This window comes from Piliocolobus tephrosceles, chromosome 19 (genome assembly GCF_002776525.5).
Source record: "Piliocolobus tephrosceles isolate RC106 chromosome 19, ASM277652v3, whole genome shotgun sequence".
NCBI classification, from domain to species: domain Eukaryota; kingdom Metazoa; phylum Chordata; class Mammalia; order Primates; family Cercopithecidae; genus Piliocolobus; species Piliocolobus tephrosceles.
Genome location: NC_045452.1, coordinates 46,763,530 through 46,782,243, shown reverse-complemented (window position 1 = coordinate 46,782,243; position 18,714 = coordinate 46,763,530). Strand labels below are relative to the sequence as shown.

General features: G+C 43.1%; 1 protein-coding gene across 1 annotated transcript; it reads right to left on the bottom strand.

Annotated features, from left to right (window-relative positions):
• Positions 1-2,620: 2,620 nt before the first annotated feature.
• Positions 2,621-13,257, bottom strand: MIS18A (MIS18 kinetochore protein A). The gene is made up of 5 exons (XM_023190392.2): positions 12,786-13,257; positions 9,256-9,322; positions 4,839-4,961; positions 4,113-4,209; positions 2,621-3,525 (listed from the first exon to the last, which is right to left on the bottom strand). The coding sequence occupies exons 1-5, from the start codon at positions 13,114-13,116 to the stop codon at positions 3,445-3,447; spliced, it is 699 nt and encodes a 232-aa protein (XP_023046160.1). The 5' UTR covers positions 13,117-13,257; the 3' UTR covers positions 2,621-3,444.
• Positions 13,258-18,714: the final 5,457 nt, after the last annotated feature.

The following is an 18,714-nucleotide window of genomic DNA, read 5'->3' as shown; positions in this document are numbered from 1 at the left end:
CCCCAAAATGTGAATAATTATTAATTTTAAGATTATGTGCTTTATTTTCTTCTTTGTGCTTTTTTTTTTTTTTTTTTGAGATGGAGTCTCGCTCTGTCGCCCAGGCTGGAGTGCAGTGGCATGATCTCAGCTCACTGCAAGCTCCACCTCCTGGGTTCACGCCATTCTCCTCTCTCAGCCTCCCGAGTATCTGGGAGTACAGGCGCCCACCACCACGCCCGGCTAATTTTTTGTATTTTTAGTAGAGATGAGGTTTCACCGTGTTAGCCAGGATGGTCTCAATCTCCTGACCTCGTGATTCACCCACCTCGGCCTCCCAAAATGCTGGGATTACAGGCGTGAGCCACCACGCCCAGCCATGCTTTTTTCTATTTTTCAAATTTTGTGCAATGTTTACAACTGGAAAAAAAAAATAAAGCCAATAAATGTTATATAGTTTAGAAAAAAATATATAGCATTTCAGATTATGTCATCAGAATCTTACAAATAGACTGGCTAGAAGACTGAATCAGATTGCCTCTATTTAAATAAGGCTAAATCTTTATCCTTTACTTTTATGAGGTTTTACTGCTTTCAAAGTACTGTCATATGCATTATCTAATTTGATCATCCTTGACGCAGGGAAGACAGGTTATTTCACTATACAGATGCAAAAACAGATGATTACATGATTTGCCCCTGATCACATGGCTAATAACGCAGTTAAACTGGGACTTTGACCCTGGATTTCTGGTTGCTATCCCCAAGACCCCCCTTCAAAAACAAGCTGGGGGAAGCTTTGCTCATGGCTCCTTGGTTCAAGAAGTTCCTACTGAAAACCTAGACCTGATTCTGCAAGGGGTCACTCTCCTGGTCTTGAGCGTTTTAAATGTCCCGTGCTTGACTAGAATCATCCGGGTAGGACACATGCCATTCAGGCATCGATGCTACACAGAATGATGCCTCCAGTGGACTCTTTAGCTTGGAAATGTATGAGCATGACTGGAGAACTTGCCGAGGACAGCACCCACACTCCGGGATGAAAACTACGCACAATGTTCTATACACACCCAGTTACAACGATCTTTAAAGGCTGCACACCAGGTTCTGGTATCAGTTTCCGTGTCTTCTCCCTCAAGAACTAGGGAGCGCCCTTTATAGGAATGACTGAAGGAATAACTTCCGGGGAGATGTGTCTGAAGCCTCCACTGGGTCCCGTGTGGTTTGGGCTGGGACATCGGTCTCCTGCTTCTGGACTCTTACTCTCGCTCACAGGCAGTGCTTTCCCGGGGCTCATTTACCAGAAACGACCACATGCTGGGTTTTCCAATTGTAAGAAACAAAAACTTGTTGCCTCAAGTAGTAGGTTTTAGCAGGTGGATATATGGGACCACACACATACACACACACACACACACACACACACACACGTTCTGATGAGGCCTCACAGAAAGCCAGAAAAGCCACGCCACCAGATTCAGAGAAACAGGTGGCCCAGGAGGGGGTGGCCCAGAACAGGGGAAGGCCCCTCTCCTGCAAGTGTCACCGTGCAGCACAGACAGGAGGCAGCACTCCCACCTGGACCCCAGCCTTGGAAGTCCCTCTCTCACTGTGATGGCAAGGCCATTCCTTCAGGGGTGCCACAGGTTGAGGCCAAAGATGAAGATTGTCTTATGAAACAGTGTTTCCTGGATTAGCTTTTAGATGCTTCAGTGGAGGCCATGTGATACAAATGTGTTCTGGCTTCCATCTGCAGCCCAGGAGAACTTCGTTAACTTCATGTGAAGAACCCTAACAGGAACACACATGCAGGGATGGAAAGGTAATCAAAGGCCCACTCTAGAGGCAGCCACTAAGGCATGAGCTACGTTTATCTCCTGATCCGTAACAGAATCTTAATTAGCACCAGGACATTAGAAAGTACTTTTCATTGGTGAAATGAGCTTTCAAGATGAGTGAATTGGCTACAGATTGTACAGCCCCTTCCTTCCCTAGTATGAACAGGGTATAAGGAATCGGGGAGCCAAACTGCCTATGGCTTTGGAATGGAATCTGAAAATGCTTGCTGGAGTACTCTGTAACCTGCACAACCAGTTAGCTGAGTCTTGTGGCTAAAATACTCTCTCATCTGTTTGGAATGAACTTTCATACAAGATGCCACCAAAGCACCTAAGAGGACAGACACCTGGGACTACATCAAGCTTACTGCGGCTGGACGTTGCCCTGTTGCCAGCGGGTGTTGACATTTGCTTCCACAGCACCATAGTCTGTTAGTGGGAGAGGAGTCCGCGAGAGAGAACACCTAGAGGACTCACTCAGCTTTAACTGAGGTTGTCAACAATCTCAAAAAGAACACAAGAATCCTGCAGGATCCAGTCAGTGTGACTTAGGACCTTTTGCTCTGAGAACTTTAGTATTCTCACAAATAATCAGGGAACTTCTGAGCACAAGCTGAGTTACTCATACTACTGGGTACTGTTTTGTGACCTCACTTGCACCCAGAAACAAAGGGGTCTGGGGAAATGTGGGTTACCTTTATATTCCTGAGCAAGCCTTCCACACTGCCACGCTAATGTGTGGCTTTCAAAGCAACAGGATTTCTGATCTCAATTACATATAATTCAGTTTGTAAAAATCAATCTTAAAGCACTTTGTTTTAATCTTTATTCTCTTCAATTATAAAAATACATACTACAGAAGTTTTACATGATAGAAAACAGAAAAACCAAAAACTCCCCCAGTATCCCACCCTCAGAGATGGCTACTCCTCTTTGGTAAGTATTCCTCCAGGATTTTTAAGCATATAGTAGTACATAGCAGGAAAATGTAAAATCCTACTGTATATGTGACTGCTCTTGAGTAAGTTTTCAAATGGTTCTGACAGATCATTCTGACCAATTTCTCTAGGGAACTTTATGCATTAGTTTTCAGAGAAAATTCCATGACACTGTGGGTAGAAAAACCTCTAAGATTTTTCTTATCATTTATAATAAATATTTTCCCAAGTGTTAAAAGTCAAATAAAGTTTTTAAAAATAGTAAATAAATGTGATACAGAGGAAAAAAAGTTCAGAAAATTATCCCAGTTTCTCATCAAAATCAAAACTCCTAAGTCCCAATTCCAACAAGTACCATAAAATGGCTTTAAAATGGGATTTTGAGAAACAATCACTTCTTTACCATAAAATATAGCTCTAAAAGTAATTCTACAATTTTGGGGTCTTTTTGTGGGGGGAGGGACAAGGTCTCAGTCTGTCGCCCAGGCTGGAATGCAGTAGTGGCATGATCAAGGCTCACTGCAGCCTCGACCTCCCAAGCTCAAGTGATCCTCCCACCTCAGTGTTTCGCATGCCTGGCTAAATTTTTTTTTTTTTTTTTTTTGTAGAGACAACATCTCACTATGTTGCTTCATTTAACAAATAAGGGGAGGAAGGGCGGGGGCAGAATGGAGGACACAGACTAGAGTTCAGCTTTTACAAGTGGCAAAGGACAATTTTGATTCGGCCTCCCACAGCTTCATTTGTAATGCTTTCAAGACATCTTCCATCTATTGAATTGAAAAAATAAAAAATTAAACACACATATCATTTAAAATTACACATGGTTAAAAATAATTAAGATATATACTTAATGAAATTTTGGATATGTCATACATTACATGGTAGATATTCAGTGTTTACCAAAACTGTTTGCAGGCATAAATGTTTTTAAATAAAGCATAATTCTATCAACAGTAGTTCTGAACCTACAATCTACATCTCTTTTATACAGTCATCACCATCTCACCTATCTGGCCATGACAAAATGTTAACATTCAACAACAAGGCTATTTCTACCACAAGAATTGAAGCAAACAAAATACTGATTTGAATCAAAGATTTATTTCTAGCTTAGCAAAATTAGAATATATAGTTTTGATTTTGTCATGAAATGTCTTCCTTATTATTTTGTTGATTAAGCTTTAGCTTCATTTGAATTCCCCAAAAATCAACTTTACTAACACCTGAAATGAAACAGGCACACTCTTCCTGCGATCAAGACAGATGACGTTATGAGAATTATTGCTTGTGGGGGAGCACTTCTTCACTGACAAACTGTTCATACAGAAATATAAAATGTACAGAATAAAATTACCTGTGTTAGAGACTTTTCTATTTCAACTCTGCTTTCAAGATTAAAAAGCTCTTTATCTTCTGACACAATTTGCTTTTCAGAGGACCCTAAAACATAACTGACGTACGGTACAAGGTTAAAATACAAGCATGGTGTGGTGGCATGCACTTGTTCCCAGCTATTCAGGAGGCTGAGACAGAAGGATCATCTGAGGCTAGGAGTTTGAAACCAGCCTGGGCAACACAAGACCCCGGGCAATATGCCTGCTGTCTTAGCTACCCGGGAGGCTGAGGCAGGAGGATTGTTGGAGCCCAGGAGTTCAAGGATGCAGAAAGCTATGACCACAGCACTGCACTCCAACCTGGGTGACAGAGTGAGACCCCATATCTTAAAAAAATAAGTTTTAAAAGAAATAAAAATAAAAAGCTGGGGGCGGGGGGGCAAAATCCTACTAAATTACATTCAATTTTTAAAAACAACTGAATATACTTTTATTCCAAAAACATTTCTCACAGTGTTTTCTCCTACAGTTTAGAGTGTCTGACTTTTCCAATACCAAATAAAGAAGCAGGTCAAAGCAAAAAAAAAAAAAAAAAAAACAAATTACTGGCTTGTTAGAAATCATTACTTGAAAATATATTTAACCGAACAGTATTGATTTAGTTCTGACACTTCCGAGCCAATTTCTCTGCCAACTTAACTTCTGAAACACCAGTTGTGAGGTAAACATTTATATATCAAACTTACCTTTCAATGGCTTCAACACTGAGGCAAAACAAGTCTCTCTTGTAATCAAGATTCTTGGGCGTGCATCTGTACACGTAGCCAAGATTGAGTGAGCACCCCGCACAGTACAAAGTCTCAAGGATGCTGCAATAAAGAAACGTCTTGCTTTAGGAAACGAAGTAGCAACTCATTATAATAAAAATCTCATTGTTAAAATCCATAAACACTTCAGTTTCTAAAGTATGCTATTCTGACCACACTAGTTCATACATAAAGGATAGGAAAAAATGATAGTAATATATTTACAATAAAAATGTAAAGACAGTCATCTCCAAGTCACAATGCCTTAAGTATCAAATAACAAGGGACATACAAAAAAGTGTCAAGAGAGGATACTGAGGTGGTGTTTTTCTAGAATATAAATTCCTCAATCTGGTACTAATGTAACAAAGTGGAGAATAAATATTTTAGGCTTGCCAGCTGTATGGTGTCTGTCACTACTCACCTCTGTCATTGTAAAACAAAGCACCTATAGGCAATACTAACTGAATAATCTGTGTTCCAATAAACTCGTATTCACAAATGAGTGCCCGCCCCATGGGCCATAGTTTACCAAATTCTGCTCTAGGGGAAGGTAATACTGTTTGGCTTAATTAAAAAAAAATAAAAAAGACTCTCTGAAGTCAGATGACAACCCATGCAATTGTTCCTTCATTCTAGTTACCTCTCATCTCAGGTTCCACACACTTGAATATACCCTCCCCTAAAGCCTATTCATGTTTCCTTAAAACCTGGCTTAGAATCCAGTGTCTCCCAAACGCCTTGTTGAAATGACCCATCCAAATTTACCATTCTATAAATACACTAAAATTGCCACTCCAACACACAACAAAGTGATGACTGGAGATTTCAATCCAGTAGTGATCACAGGAGTAAAACATACACCACAATCGATTATTATTGCAAAAGTATTATCTCCTACCCAGTACATGAAACACTTGTAATCACGAAATACCCATTCCTCCTATCAAGCAAAAGGGAGCTACCCAAGACTCACAGATTATAGACTACATCATTGTTTACTTACAGATACTGAGACACTGTTAATTATTACAGCAACATATGAATCAAAGAACAAAATGGATGTCCACCTGATTAAGTCATGAATTCTCACTGATGATGTGATTAGCTGGATAATATGCCACCGATTACATATTCAGTGTCTACAGGCTTTTATAAGTTTCTATACTTTAGTTTTTTAGTAGAAATAGTCTCACTATGTTGCCCAGGCTGGTCTCGAACTCCTAGCCTCAAGCAATCTTCCACCTTGGCCTCCCAAAGTGCTGAGATTACTGGCAGGAGCCACCATACCCAGCCAGCTTGTATAAGTTTTTATATAAGAAATATAAAAGTATGTTAGTAAATCCCACTTAAATTACTCACAGTGAACAGGCAAACCTCCATGCTATATATCAAACCTCATTACCATTATGAGACCACCTCACACCATTACCAAGATTGCAAGCTAGTATCTAATGTCATCAGCCAAGAAAGGACACTCAGAGAAACCAGAGGCTTGAACTCCCTAAATACACTGAGCCATGAATAAGACTGTTTTATCCCGAGTTATCAAAATCAACCTAAACACCACCAAAAATAGGAAAAAATCCATTCACACTTCTAGAATCATCTTGTGGAACAATAAAGAGATGGTAGCTACTAGCAAGATAGCATCTTTCTGCTTTCACAGTTGGCAAGAATTTGGCCAGAATTCACCCTTGTCATTGAACACTGACATTGAGAAGGCAGTGCCAACAATCGTAAGGTAATGTTAGACAAGGAATAATCCGATTGTAAGATCCTCAACAAAGGACAGTCAGACTTAAGAGAGAAAACAGCACTGCTACCTTCACAACGTATTTCTAAAGCCCTCAGTGCTCTTGCTGACCATCAGCAGAATGGCTCAGGCAGGTATTTCACAGGATGGGCCTATCAAAAAATTCACAAGCATCCCAAAGCAATATGGGAGTGTGGAGCATACAATCCTAGTGAAGTCCAAGACAACTGAAGGCAGTCTAATCGATGGGTTTAGGTGATACAAACAAACAGTATTAATAACTCTGGATCAAAGAGTGTGAATTCTCTATCAATCCTTATTAGAAAAAGGAAGAAAGTCTCTGTTTGGTGCTAGACTGTCTTTGACACTTGTCTCATAGTTGCAAATCTTTTAATAGTAAGAGAACAGACCTCAGGCAGAGAACCAGCCAGGCAACAATATCTCAGCTAGAACTAATAACAATTGTTTTCACTGTAATTATCTCCAGAGTTACTTTCTAGTTATGGCAAGTATATATTTATGATAGTAAAAAGAATCCTTTTAAGATAAATTTAAATAAAAATTTTGAGTTGATTTAATTTAAAAAATTTAGTATGTAATAGCACAGTTGGTAGGCAGTACACAAATAGAACAAAAATGATAGTGACATCAAAATGGCTAGAGCTAGGAAATGGGGAAGAAAAAGCACTTTGAAGGCAGTAAGGAAGGATAACAAGCATAGTCCTAGCTCTTACTGCTAATTCGTCCTGTGACCTTAGCAAAGTTCTAGCGTCCCTGGGCCTAGCTTTCTTCAACTACAAAATGAGAAATGATCTAAGCCTGGGTCTTCCAAATTTTTATGGCCTGCATGCCAGCACCACAACTTTTGTCACATTCACAAATTATCTGTACTGTTACTAATTTATCTTAAATGGAGAAATTTTTTTTTTTCTTTTTTTACTTTTTATGGAAGAGATACATAGGGCAAAGGTTACAGAAGGAGGACACAGAGCTTCCAACACCTTTCTAGGTACACCCGGCATCTCATGTTCACCAACCTGGAAGTTCTCTAAAACCTGTGGGGTTTTTGGAGGTCTTGTAACACAGGCATGATCAATTAAATCATTGCTGATAATCTCTAACCCCTCTCCCCTCCACAGAGGTGGGAGAAGAGGTTGGGGAAGGGCTGAAACTTCCAACCCTCTAATCATGCCTTGGTCCTTCTGGCCCCCAATCCTTAAGCTACCTAGAAGCCCCCTAGCCACGGTAATCTCATTAGGATTCAAAACGACATTATCACTCCAGAGATTCCAAGCATCTCAGAAGCTCTTCTGTCAGAACTGGTGACTAAGACCAAACATGGTAACAAAAGATACCCTTATCATCCCATCGCTCAAGAAATTAAAAGGGTTTTAGGAGCAACTAAGTATTGAATGTTTCTGTCCCCCACCAAATGTATCAGTTGAAATGGTAGCTCCTAATGTGATGGTATTAGGAGGTGGGGTCGTCAGGAGGTATTTGGTCGTAAGTGCACACAGTTAACTTTTTAATTGAAATATACTTTATTTGATAGGATACTCTAACATCACAAAAAATGAAAAGCCAGGATTTTTAATATACATAAAATATATATATAATTAATTTTTGTTTAACTGTGTACCACCTAAAGTTATTTCATATGCAAGTATAAGATACAGTTTACATTTGGAGCAACAATTACATAGGACAGCGCTTCCCACTCAGTTTGCTCAGGTGTCACTATGGTACATGGGTGGCAGGTATGGCAAGACATTTGTCCCCTCAACCCTTAAAGTGGCCACACAGGGCCTCAGATTGCCAGGGCTCCTGTGTTGTTTGTTCTTGCCACAACAACACAGGTTCTTATCTGTTTACCCCAATAGGCTGTGTACGTGACAGCAGCATTTTATGTGTGCCATAACATGAGAAAGGTGGGCAGCATTAGCCTAAGGCACTCTTTAACATTGAGATTTTATAATACAGCTGTTTTCTCTTTTTTTTTTTTCAAGACTGAGTCTTGATCTGTTGCCCAGGCTAGAGTGCAGTGGTGATCTTGGCTCACTGCAACCTCTGCCTCCCTGGTTCAAGTGATTCTCCTGTCTTGGCATCCTGAGTAGCTGGGATTACAGGCATGTGCCACCATACCCAGCTAATTTTTGTATTTTTAGTAGAGATAGGGTTTTGCCATGTTGGCCAGGCTGGTCTCAAACTCCTGACTCCCAGTGATCTGCCCACCTTGGCCTCCCAAAGTGCTGGGATTACAGGCGTGAGCCACCGTGCCCAACCTTCTTTTTCTATTTTTATTTTTGATTTTCTTCAGCACCAAGCCCAAAGATCCAAAAAGGGAGTGTCAGCATATGCTTTTAGAAATCTGGAAACTCCAACTTTTCAATATTTAAAGGTGACCACAACCACTCAAGAACTGATATACTTTCTAAAACAGGATATAGAAAAAGCAAAAAGAGAACTGATATATGCAAATGACTAATTTTTTACTATCATGGAAAGTTTTATCCCAAGTAATCTTACTAGTAGTAATGACCTTTTAAAGATTTTTATTAAAAAAAAAAATTCTCTAACATATTCATATACAGTTTTACTCACCAACCATTTTCCTTTTCACGTTTGGATAACTTCTGTTCCTTATCCACAGAAACATTACAAGAAACACCTAGAAACAGAGAAAGTAACAATAATTTATTAATGTGGTTCATAATAACATATATGCAGACAATTTCTACTCCAACTTTTTAGAACTTGAAGTACAAAAAATAAGCCCAAAGTCAAACACACACAACAGTGGTTCGAAACGAAATGTACTGGGGTCTTCTGGGAAAAGACGGCAGAATAAGAGTTATTTCCAACCAGGTGCAGTGGCTCACACCTGTCATCCCAACACTTTGGGAGGCCAAGGTGAGAGGATCACTTGGGGCCAGGAGTTCGAGGTCAGCCTGGACAACATAACGAGACTCCATCTTCAAAAAAATGTTTAAATAAAAATTTAAGAAAAATTTTAAAAGGTTATTTCCTCCCTTTCCCTGAAAACCACTAACATTAATAGCATGGCTAAAATTAGAGGGAAAAATTCATTCCACAGTAAACTTGGAACCATTAGAATCTCAAATCACAGACTGCAAAGAACTATCTGCCAGTTAGTGAAACTGGGTTCCAAAACTAGGAAGATGCAAACAGCCAACACATATATCTCCAGATTTCAAACACAGGGCCCATTTCTCTAAAAAGTAACTGAGAGGGTTCTCAGGATGCCAGCCACACATCTTTTACTTGAACAATGACTTGGACAGAGATCACTGCTGGACTCCAGAGGCAACAGCAAACATTCCCAAAGAATCCAGGTCTAGGACACACTAAAGGACAGGGTAGAGGGTGAAGAGAAATGAAGAAGGGACATCAGACCTAAAAAAAATGGCCAAAACAGACTCTTGATTTCATGGCCTCCTACAGTCTACCTTAACTCTGTAAACTCCATCCACCTGTTTGCTGAAATCAGAAACCAGGGTGTCATCCTTGATTCTTCATCTCCTCATCTTGCTCCCCCATATCTACTCCACTGATCCATTCCATCAATTCTACCTCACAAACCTCACTCCAGCCCCCAAACGACCAGCACTACCTCTTGCCTGGACTACTGCCCTGGCTCTTCACTGACCTCCCCACTTCCATACTTGCTCCTCCTTCAATGCTTTCTCCAAAGAAAATGCAGGGTAATATTACTCCCCTGCCTAAGCTAGCATAATAATGTACTTACTAGAACAGATTACTACTCTTTAGAACAGACTACAACGCCTTGCAGTTTCTGGTCTCTTCCTTCCTCCCTAAATCTTATCTTTATTCTCTTTGACCATACTCTAGTCTCAAGGATTTTGCACCAGGCGCTCAGCACCTATCAAAAGCAAAGAGCATGACCAAGAACTGTACCTGCAGCCAAGCTAGCATTCACGTAAAAAACAGGAAAATATTTTCAAGCACATAAACTTGAAATTTTCTTGGAGATGTGGACATGGAGAGCACTAAAGATTAATCAAACAACTCAGGAATGAAAAAGCTATTAAGAAGCTTTCTTATGTTAATGAGTACTGGAGTTGAGAAAAAAAAAATTATATAAACATTACAGGATCGGGTGCTGTAACTCACATCTGTAATCCCAGCACTTTAAGAGGCCGAAGCAGGGGATTGCTTGGGGCCAGGAGTTTGAGATCAGCCTGAGCAACATAGCAAGACTCTGTCTCTACAAAAAATTTAAAAATTAGCCAGGTGTTAGTGTGTCTGTTGTCCCAGCTACTTGTGAAGCTGATCTGGGAGGATAGTTTGAGCACGCGTTCAAGGTTACAGTGAGCTATGATTGTGCCACTGTACTCTAGCCTGGGCAACAGAGGGCTGTTAACCCATATAACCCCATTAAAAAAATAACCTATTAAATAATTAACCCTATTTCAAAAACTCACAATAAGGCTGTGTTATGGCTACAACAGAATGTTAATGTACAGAATGTAAATGTATAAACCTTAACAAAATGAAAATAATTAAACTAATTCAAATTGGGTAAGGAAGGAATGGAAATGAATCCGAATTCATGTTTGTCTTTACCGCGTGGGGGAGCGGGGAGATGTTAAATCCTATTATCTAAATCTGATAAATCAAAAAATGTATAGTTCTTTAAACTATGTTTACTACTTTAAAATTATGTTTTAAATTTAAAAACTACTAATATAAAAATTAACAAAAATAATAGCCTTTCTATAAGTAAAGCAAAACAAAGAAAAGAGCCCATATGGTAAAAGATACTATCGAAACAAAGCACAAATAAAATGAAAGAGGTAACACCAAACATGTTATAGATGTAAACAAGGTAAACTCATTCAAACAAAGAGCTTTTCCTACTGGATCAAAAATCTGCCTGGTTTTTTTTTTTTTTTTTTTGAGATGGAGTCTAGCTCTGTTGCCAGGCTGGAGTGCAGTGGTGCAATCTCGGCCCACTGCAACTTCCTCCTCCCCGATTCAAGCGATTCTCCTGCGTCAGCCTCCCCAGTAGCTGGGATTACGAGCGCACACCACCATGCCCGGCTAATTTTTGGTTTTGGCGAGGGTGGTCTGGAATTGTTGTATTTTCAGTAGAGACGGGGTTTCACATGTTGGCCAGGATAGTCTCCATCTCCTGACCTCGTTATCCGCCCATTTCAGCCTCCCAAAGTGCTGGAATTACAGGTGTGAGCCACCGCGCTTGGCTTACTTTGACTTTAAGAGGTGCAAAGAGTTTATCTCAACTTTCAGTTAACTAGGGGACACTGGTGTGCTCCTTTATTCCCAGTATTACACCAAGGAAAACGTTACAGAAACGTCGATAAGCCGGTGATGAATTTCTGCCATCGAAACATTTACAGTATTCAAAGAGAGGAAAAACCTCATCTTGAAAAACCACAATCCAAAACAACAGCCATTTTTACACCAATTCAGAAAAAATATGTGAACCACTTCATCCCTAAATACTGTAAAAATAGCAAAATGAGGGAACAGTGGGAAAACAGAGGTAACTGCTAGGACCAGGATGAGAAACTAATTCCTGCTTTCTTCTGAACTCTTTTGCTACGTCCTCCTTCCTCGCCAATTTTGATGAGGTTGGTGGTGCTTCTATGGCAAATTTCCTTCCCTTTCTTCCCCATAGCACTGTGTTCTGTCAGCTCTGCGGCTCTGTCACTGGAGACTGTAGAGGTATCCGCTGATACACACAGCCCGCTAATTTCTGTGGGGAGTAATAGTACTGGCTGCACCTCAAGTGCTTACAGTCTAGTTGACCATTTGTTTCTCTATTTTTAGGGTCTTTAAAAGTGTTATTCTCTGTTGCCCTTTGTTTCTGAGTAATGCTCACGATGATGCTGACTCAACCGCTGCTCTTCTGGGATCAGGGACCCCAGAACAGAACCAGTCGCCCGAGAACCAAAGTGGAGGGGTGACCCACCTCCCCTTTTCCTGTGACAGCTCACATTAGCAGACTTTTTGCTCTTAAAGTCCCTGGACAGCGCCAAGGAGCCCCCGCCTCCTCCGGGGGCGCCCCGGCGCGGCACACCTGGAAGAAGGCGACCCCACGCCCCCATGCCCGGCTCGACCCAACTGACAGCGCAGCAGGATGCAGTTGGTGTCCTCCTGGCTGGCCACCCAGCTCAGCGAGTCGCCCAGCGGCCGCCGACAGCCGCAGCACAGGAACACCAGCGGCCTCTCCTCCGCAGCCGCCGCCTCCTCGAGCCGCGCCTTCTCCGTGTCGGCCACCGACGCGTCCTCGCTCATGGAGCTCCACATGCTCGCCCACTTCTGCAGCAGCTGGTGGCGGCTGGAGTCTTCGGAGAGTCTCTTGCCCAACAGCGAGGAGTCGCTGCATTTGCCCTTGTTGCCGCACTCACAGCCGCCAGCGCATCCTCCGCTACACCTCAGCGCCCTAATGCCCGCCATTACCTACAAATCGCCCGCGCCCCAGAGCGCCAAGGGAAAAAAAACCGCCGCTGCACATGCGCGGGGCGGGGCGCGTTGGCGGAGGCCGAGAAGGGGCAAACGTTTGAAGGGACCGGACGGCGAGCGGCCTCTAGTGCGCATGCGCGATGTGCTCCCTGGGCCTGGTGTGTTAGTCGCTGCGCCTGCGTCGGGTTTTCCAGCCTGAAGAAATTGACGCTGCAGACCTATTTGCTTGTCTTCCTAAGGATTATTCACCCCTTTCCGTGGGAGGGGCAGCGTCACTGAGAAAGTTACGGGCTGCAAGCCTGAGTGTCTAAGAACCACCTGGCGAGCTTCTTAAACAGATCGCCAGGCTCCATCTTCACAGACTCTGGTTCAGCAGGTAGCAGGTTAGCCCGAGAATCTGCATTTCTAATAAGCTCCTAGGCTTGCCCACGCTGTCAGTATTGGCAGCCCAACCTTTTTTGGGGAGTCTTTCTATGTTGCCAGTCTCGAACTCCTAGCCTTAAGCGATCTTCCCGCCTCGACCTCCCAAAATGCCAGGATCACAAGCGTGAGCCACTGTACCAGACCACCATCCTTTTTCTTCTTTTTTGTAAATGGACTAATTGTAGTTGCATATAAGCAACTCCAATTTTGATGAACACTGCTCTATTTTGTCTGCTCCTGGGGGCCTTCGTTCCATGAAGTGGAGAAGGAAGGGGATAGGGGAGTCCCTCGTCACAGAGTCCTTTTGCGCATTGCTATTCCTGGAATGAGACCCTGGGCAGGACCCCGGATCACTCAGGCTGTCACTGCAAGGAAAAAGTTGAGGAAGCAGCAATGCCCCTGGAAAGCTTGGAAGCGTCCCTGCTGCTTGGATCAAGGAATAATTCGTCCTTGCAAGGAAGAAGCATCCCTTCTTGATGATAAGGACAGATTTCCTAAGCTGCCCCAGAAAGCCAGCCTCTGCCTAAAACACCATAGGTCAGGAGGGAAAGCTGACCGGGAACCAGCCAGCTGCACCAGAGACAGCCTGGTGGCATACCTGGGAAGAAAGCTACCTGCAAGGACCTACCTCTGGTTCCACTACGCTCTGGGTGTACCCCAAGTCACTGCCTACTTTGCTTGGTTGCATAAACTATTTACGTAAATGTACTTCCAATTTTAGTACTTACAGCCACTAGCAAAAAGCAAAAGCTTTGGAGTCAGTGGTCCTGGTTAACTTACCCCTCCCTCCACAAGGTAGTAACAGTGTAGGGAATTGTGGAAAAGGCTGTTTGCCTTCCCTGAGTCTAATTCTCCATGGAGTAAATGGAGTCTGTTTCTTCAGTACTACACCAAGTTGTTCATAAGGATCAAGTTTTCTAATATTCATGAAGATACTTTGTAAACCCTAGCACACCATGCTCATGTTAATCAGCTTCTTACTGGAAGAAAATGCTTTAGAAAATTTAGGCTTTTTTTTTTTTTCACCTATAGAATTCCCTTCCTTCCTTCTGCTTTTTTTCTTTGTGTTTTCAGAGCTGATGTTTCAGTATGTTGCCCAGGCTGGTCTCGAACTCCTGGCCTCAAGCGATCCTCCTGCCTCAGCCTCCCAAGTAGCTGGAACTACAGGCATGCATCACCATACTTTGCCCCTTCTGCTGTTGTGGAGCCAAGCCTGACCTTCCTGGACTGTTGTTTTCAAGCATAATATATCTGGTGCAACATTGATACAATCCACATGAGTTCTTTAAGTAAGTGGCTAGTTACTTTGGGATTCAAAGGATCATCTTGTCTCAGGCTTTGGGTTCCTATTGTCAATACTTAAATTCTATGATAGGGTGCCCTAGGAAAGAAGGAATACAAGGCCGAGCTGCATGGTGACTTTCAGGGACCCTATTTTTGCCTCGGTAGGCCTTTCCCTCCGTAAAACAGTTAACAAAAATTTCATTTTATAGTCACATTGCTATGAAGATGATTATATTAAAATGATATCATAAAACATTTTTAGACCTATAAGTTCATTTATTTCTCCTGATTAAAAAAAATGGAAACATTTTCATGATCCTTCAACATATGGTTTGTAAGCATGATGACTCCGGCACCTCATGGAGAAGTTGGCTGATGCAAAAGGAATTCCTCTATAGGCACAAGTGTGTTTGTATTAATATTATGAATATAAAAACAAGACTAGCCTTGGTGGCTCATGCCTGTAACCCCGGCACTTTGGGAGTCTGAGGCAAGAGAGTCACTTGAGCCCGGGGGGTTTGAGACCAACCTGGGCAACACAGAGAGACCCTGTCTCTACAAAGATTTAAAAATTAGCCAGGCATGGTGGTGCGCCCCTGTAGTCCCACCTGCTTGTGAGGCTAAGGCAGAAGGATGGGTTGGGCTTGGGAGGTCGAGGCTGCAGTAAGCTGTGATCATGCCATTGCACTCCAGCCTGGGTGACAGAACAAGATCCTGTCTCAAAAAAATAAAAAAAACAAAAACCTCAGCTAACCACAAAATCATCATATTGATGGAGGGAGGACAAAATGAGATTCTTGAATAAGATGACTTCATATTTCGTGGTTGTAGTTGCTTCCTAAGCTACATTCTCACCGCACCTCCTAGTTATATAACTAGGAGATTTGGATACGGTTGAGTCCATCTCCACCACTCTTGCCACCAGTCCCAGGAATGGGTCCCTACAGGTTTAACCCGATCAATAGGGATGACCGTGACTCTTCCATAGTGATTGGGGCGGGGATGGCACCTACCCCTGGCTACCCGTGCTGCTCCCCTGGCAATAGGGATTGGCTCAGAATAAAAACTTGACCTTGTCAAGTTCAGTTTTTCCCAATCTGAGTAAGGGAATCACAGAGAAACAGCACCCAATCTCTAGATCCTTCCAGTTGTGTGAGCCAACCAGTTCCAGTTATTGTGGAAGCCAGTTTTTTTTGTTTTTACTAGCAACCAAAAATGTATGTAACAATTGAGGTTTCCACTAAGACTCCAAGATGAGGTAAAAATGAGATACCAAAGTGTGTGTGAGACAGATTGCCCTCCTTCCTGGAGGAATCTTCAGCATAGATTTAGGACAGATGATTTCCTCTTGTTTTTTTTTTTTTTGCAGTCTCACTCTGTCATCCACACTAGAGTGCAGCGACATGATCTCAGCTCACTGCAACCTCCACCTCACGGGTTCAAGCGATTCTCCCACCTCAGCCTCCCGAGTAGCTAGGATTACAGGCACCCACCACCACACCCAGCTAATTTTTGTATTTTTAGTAGAGACAGGGTTTTATCATGTTGACCAGGCTGGTCTTGAACTCCTGACCTCAGGTAATCAACCCACCTCGGCCTCCCAGAGTGCTGGGATTACAGGCATGGGCCACCATGCCTAGCTGTTTTCCTCCTTCTCTTACACCTCTCTCACACACTTTGGGAATATAAAGGAAGGAAGAAAATGGTGACCAAGATGATGTCACTGGAAGGATCTCTTTGGAGATCCCCTCCCCAGTAGAGAAGATGAGGGTGTCTGCCTTCTTGCATCAAGTTGGCTGACAAGAGACTTTGAGGAGACACTTACATACCTGTTGGTTCCCAGGCACTTGGGGACAGGGTGACCTGCAGGAATGTCAAGCTGCGTGTGTTTTGATAGCACAACAAAGGCAAACAAGGTAGGTTGTCAGCCAGATCTGACCTTTGCTGGCAGGATGTCACCTGGAGTCTTAATTTCTGCCTAAGGAGCTAACCTGAAAGCACGGGAAAAAAGACTCCCCGTGGAGAGTCAAGTGTGAACAGCACTCCTGGAGAACCAGGGCAGAGGGAGAGCCGGCCTGAGATGAGGCCTTGCCCAGTGGGTCATGGGCATGCACCTGGGATTTGGGAGGTGCAGGGAGTCCCCAAGGGGGCTAGGAGAGAGGGTCAGTTCTAACTAGACCTGACCTAAGAGTGCAAAACAAAGTTAGAACAAGATCAAGTGTGTATTAGTCTGTTCTCATGCTGCTATAAAGAACTACTTAAGATAAGGTAATTTATAAAGGAAAGAGGTTTGATTGACTCACAGTTCTGCATGGGTGGGGAGGCCTCAGGAAACTTACAATCATGGCGGAAAGCGAAGGGGAAGCAAAGCACATCTTACGTGGCAGCAAGAGAGAGAGAGCAAGCCAAGAGGAAGTGCCACACTTTAAAACTGTCAGATCTCATGAGAACTCACTGTCATGAGAACAGCCTGGGGGAACTGCCCCCATGATCCAATTCCTCCCACCAGGCCCCTTCCTCAACACATGGAGATTGCGATTCAAGCTGAGATTTGGGTGGGGACACAGAGCCAAACCATATCAAAGTGAAAACTGTCCTATCCCCCACCTTCCCCATCTCAAGCTAGGCAGAAATGAAAACCACAGGGAACAGGTGAGGTGGGAAAGAGCAGGGCCAGCCACAGCCCCTTCCCCACCTGAGGTAGGGAAGACTGAGGCAGCCTGTGTCCTACCTGGGGCAAAAGGAAAACAGTTCTCAGCCTGTAGTGAAGATTGCTGTGTTGATTAATATCTTGGACTGATGCTACCATTTCTTCACTGAGATTCTGTTTGCAACAAAAGTGCCTACAGAATTGTCTATTCCCTAAGAGGGCCTTAGAAGAACACAGAGGGCATGCACTAAAATTCTGCTAGTACGGGTTTCTTTGCAAAGGTTTGTAGGAGAGAACCATGAGGGATGGTAGAGGAATCCAGGTTAGCAGCTCTGAAGCCAACACCACTTCTCCCTCGACCTAGAGGGCTGCTGGGCGAGGTTACCAGAAGGAAGGAGAGTTGCGAAGAGCAGACCACCTTGAGACGATCACCTTCTATCCAGGGTCACAGCCACCAGCTGGAGTGACCTCATAGGGAGGGAGGCAGGAGATTAAATTCTCTGACCTCACTCTCTTCTGTCCCTCTGTTTCCTGCTGGAACTCGCCACTGCCCACATCCAGCCAGAATTCACGGGGCACAGAGGATATTGATGTAATCCATACAAGTTCACCATGGTTGAGAGCAGGGTGGAGCGTGAATGCGAAGGGATCCCACACACAGACTGCCCTTATGTTTATCCAGGGCCACAGGGAAGGTGGTCGTCACCGAAGAAGGTCTAAGGGCGTAGTGGAAGGCAAAATGTGAAAGAGAGTTCCATTTTTATTGTAACCTGCAGTCTTTTCTTGCACAACATATGGGTTACTTGAACTACCTGATTCAACCCTAATTTTTGGCTTGATTCAAAAGCTTTAGTGTAAATAACAAACAAATGCTCATCCAATTTATATCAATGGCTAGCACTAGAGGGGAGAGAGAGAGAGCAAGAAAATATAACTGGGGGAGAGAAGGAAAAAGAGAAGAAACAAATGAGATCTTGATAATTTGGGAGAATTATGGCCTTTTAAGAGTGCTCTGGCAATTGAGGAAAATCAGAAAATAATGGCTACAGGCCAGGCATGGTAGCTCATGCCTATAATCCCAGCACTTTAGGAGGCCAAGGGTGATTACATGAGGTCAGGAGTTAGAGACCACCCTGGCCAGCATGGCGAAACTCTGTCTCTACTAAAAACACAAAAATTAGCCGGCTGTGGTGGTGGCTGCCTGTAGTCCCAGCTACTCAGGAGGCTGAGGCAGG

Excerpts from the sequence above, each read along its gene's own strand:
- MIS18A (XM_023190392.2), bottom strand. The coding sequence starts at position 13,116 with ATGGCGGGCATTAGGGCGCTGAGGTGTAGCGGAGGATGCGCTGGCGGC. Across the intron at positions 4,962-9,255 it reads CGTGAAAAGGAAAATGGTTG|CATCCTTGAGACTTTGTACT; the intron begins GTGAGTAAAACT and ends TCTTTATTGCAG. Across the intron at positions 3,526-4,112 it reads TAGAAAAGTCTCTAACACAG|ATGGAAGATGTCTTGAAAGC; the intron begins GTAATTTTATTC and ends TCAATTCAATAG.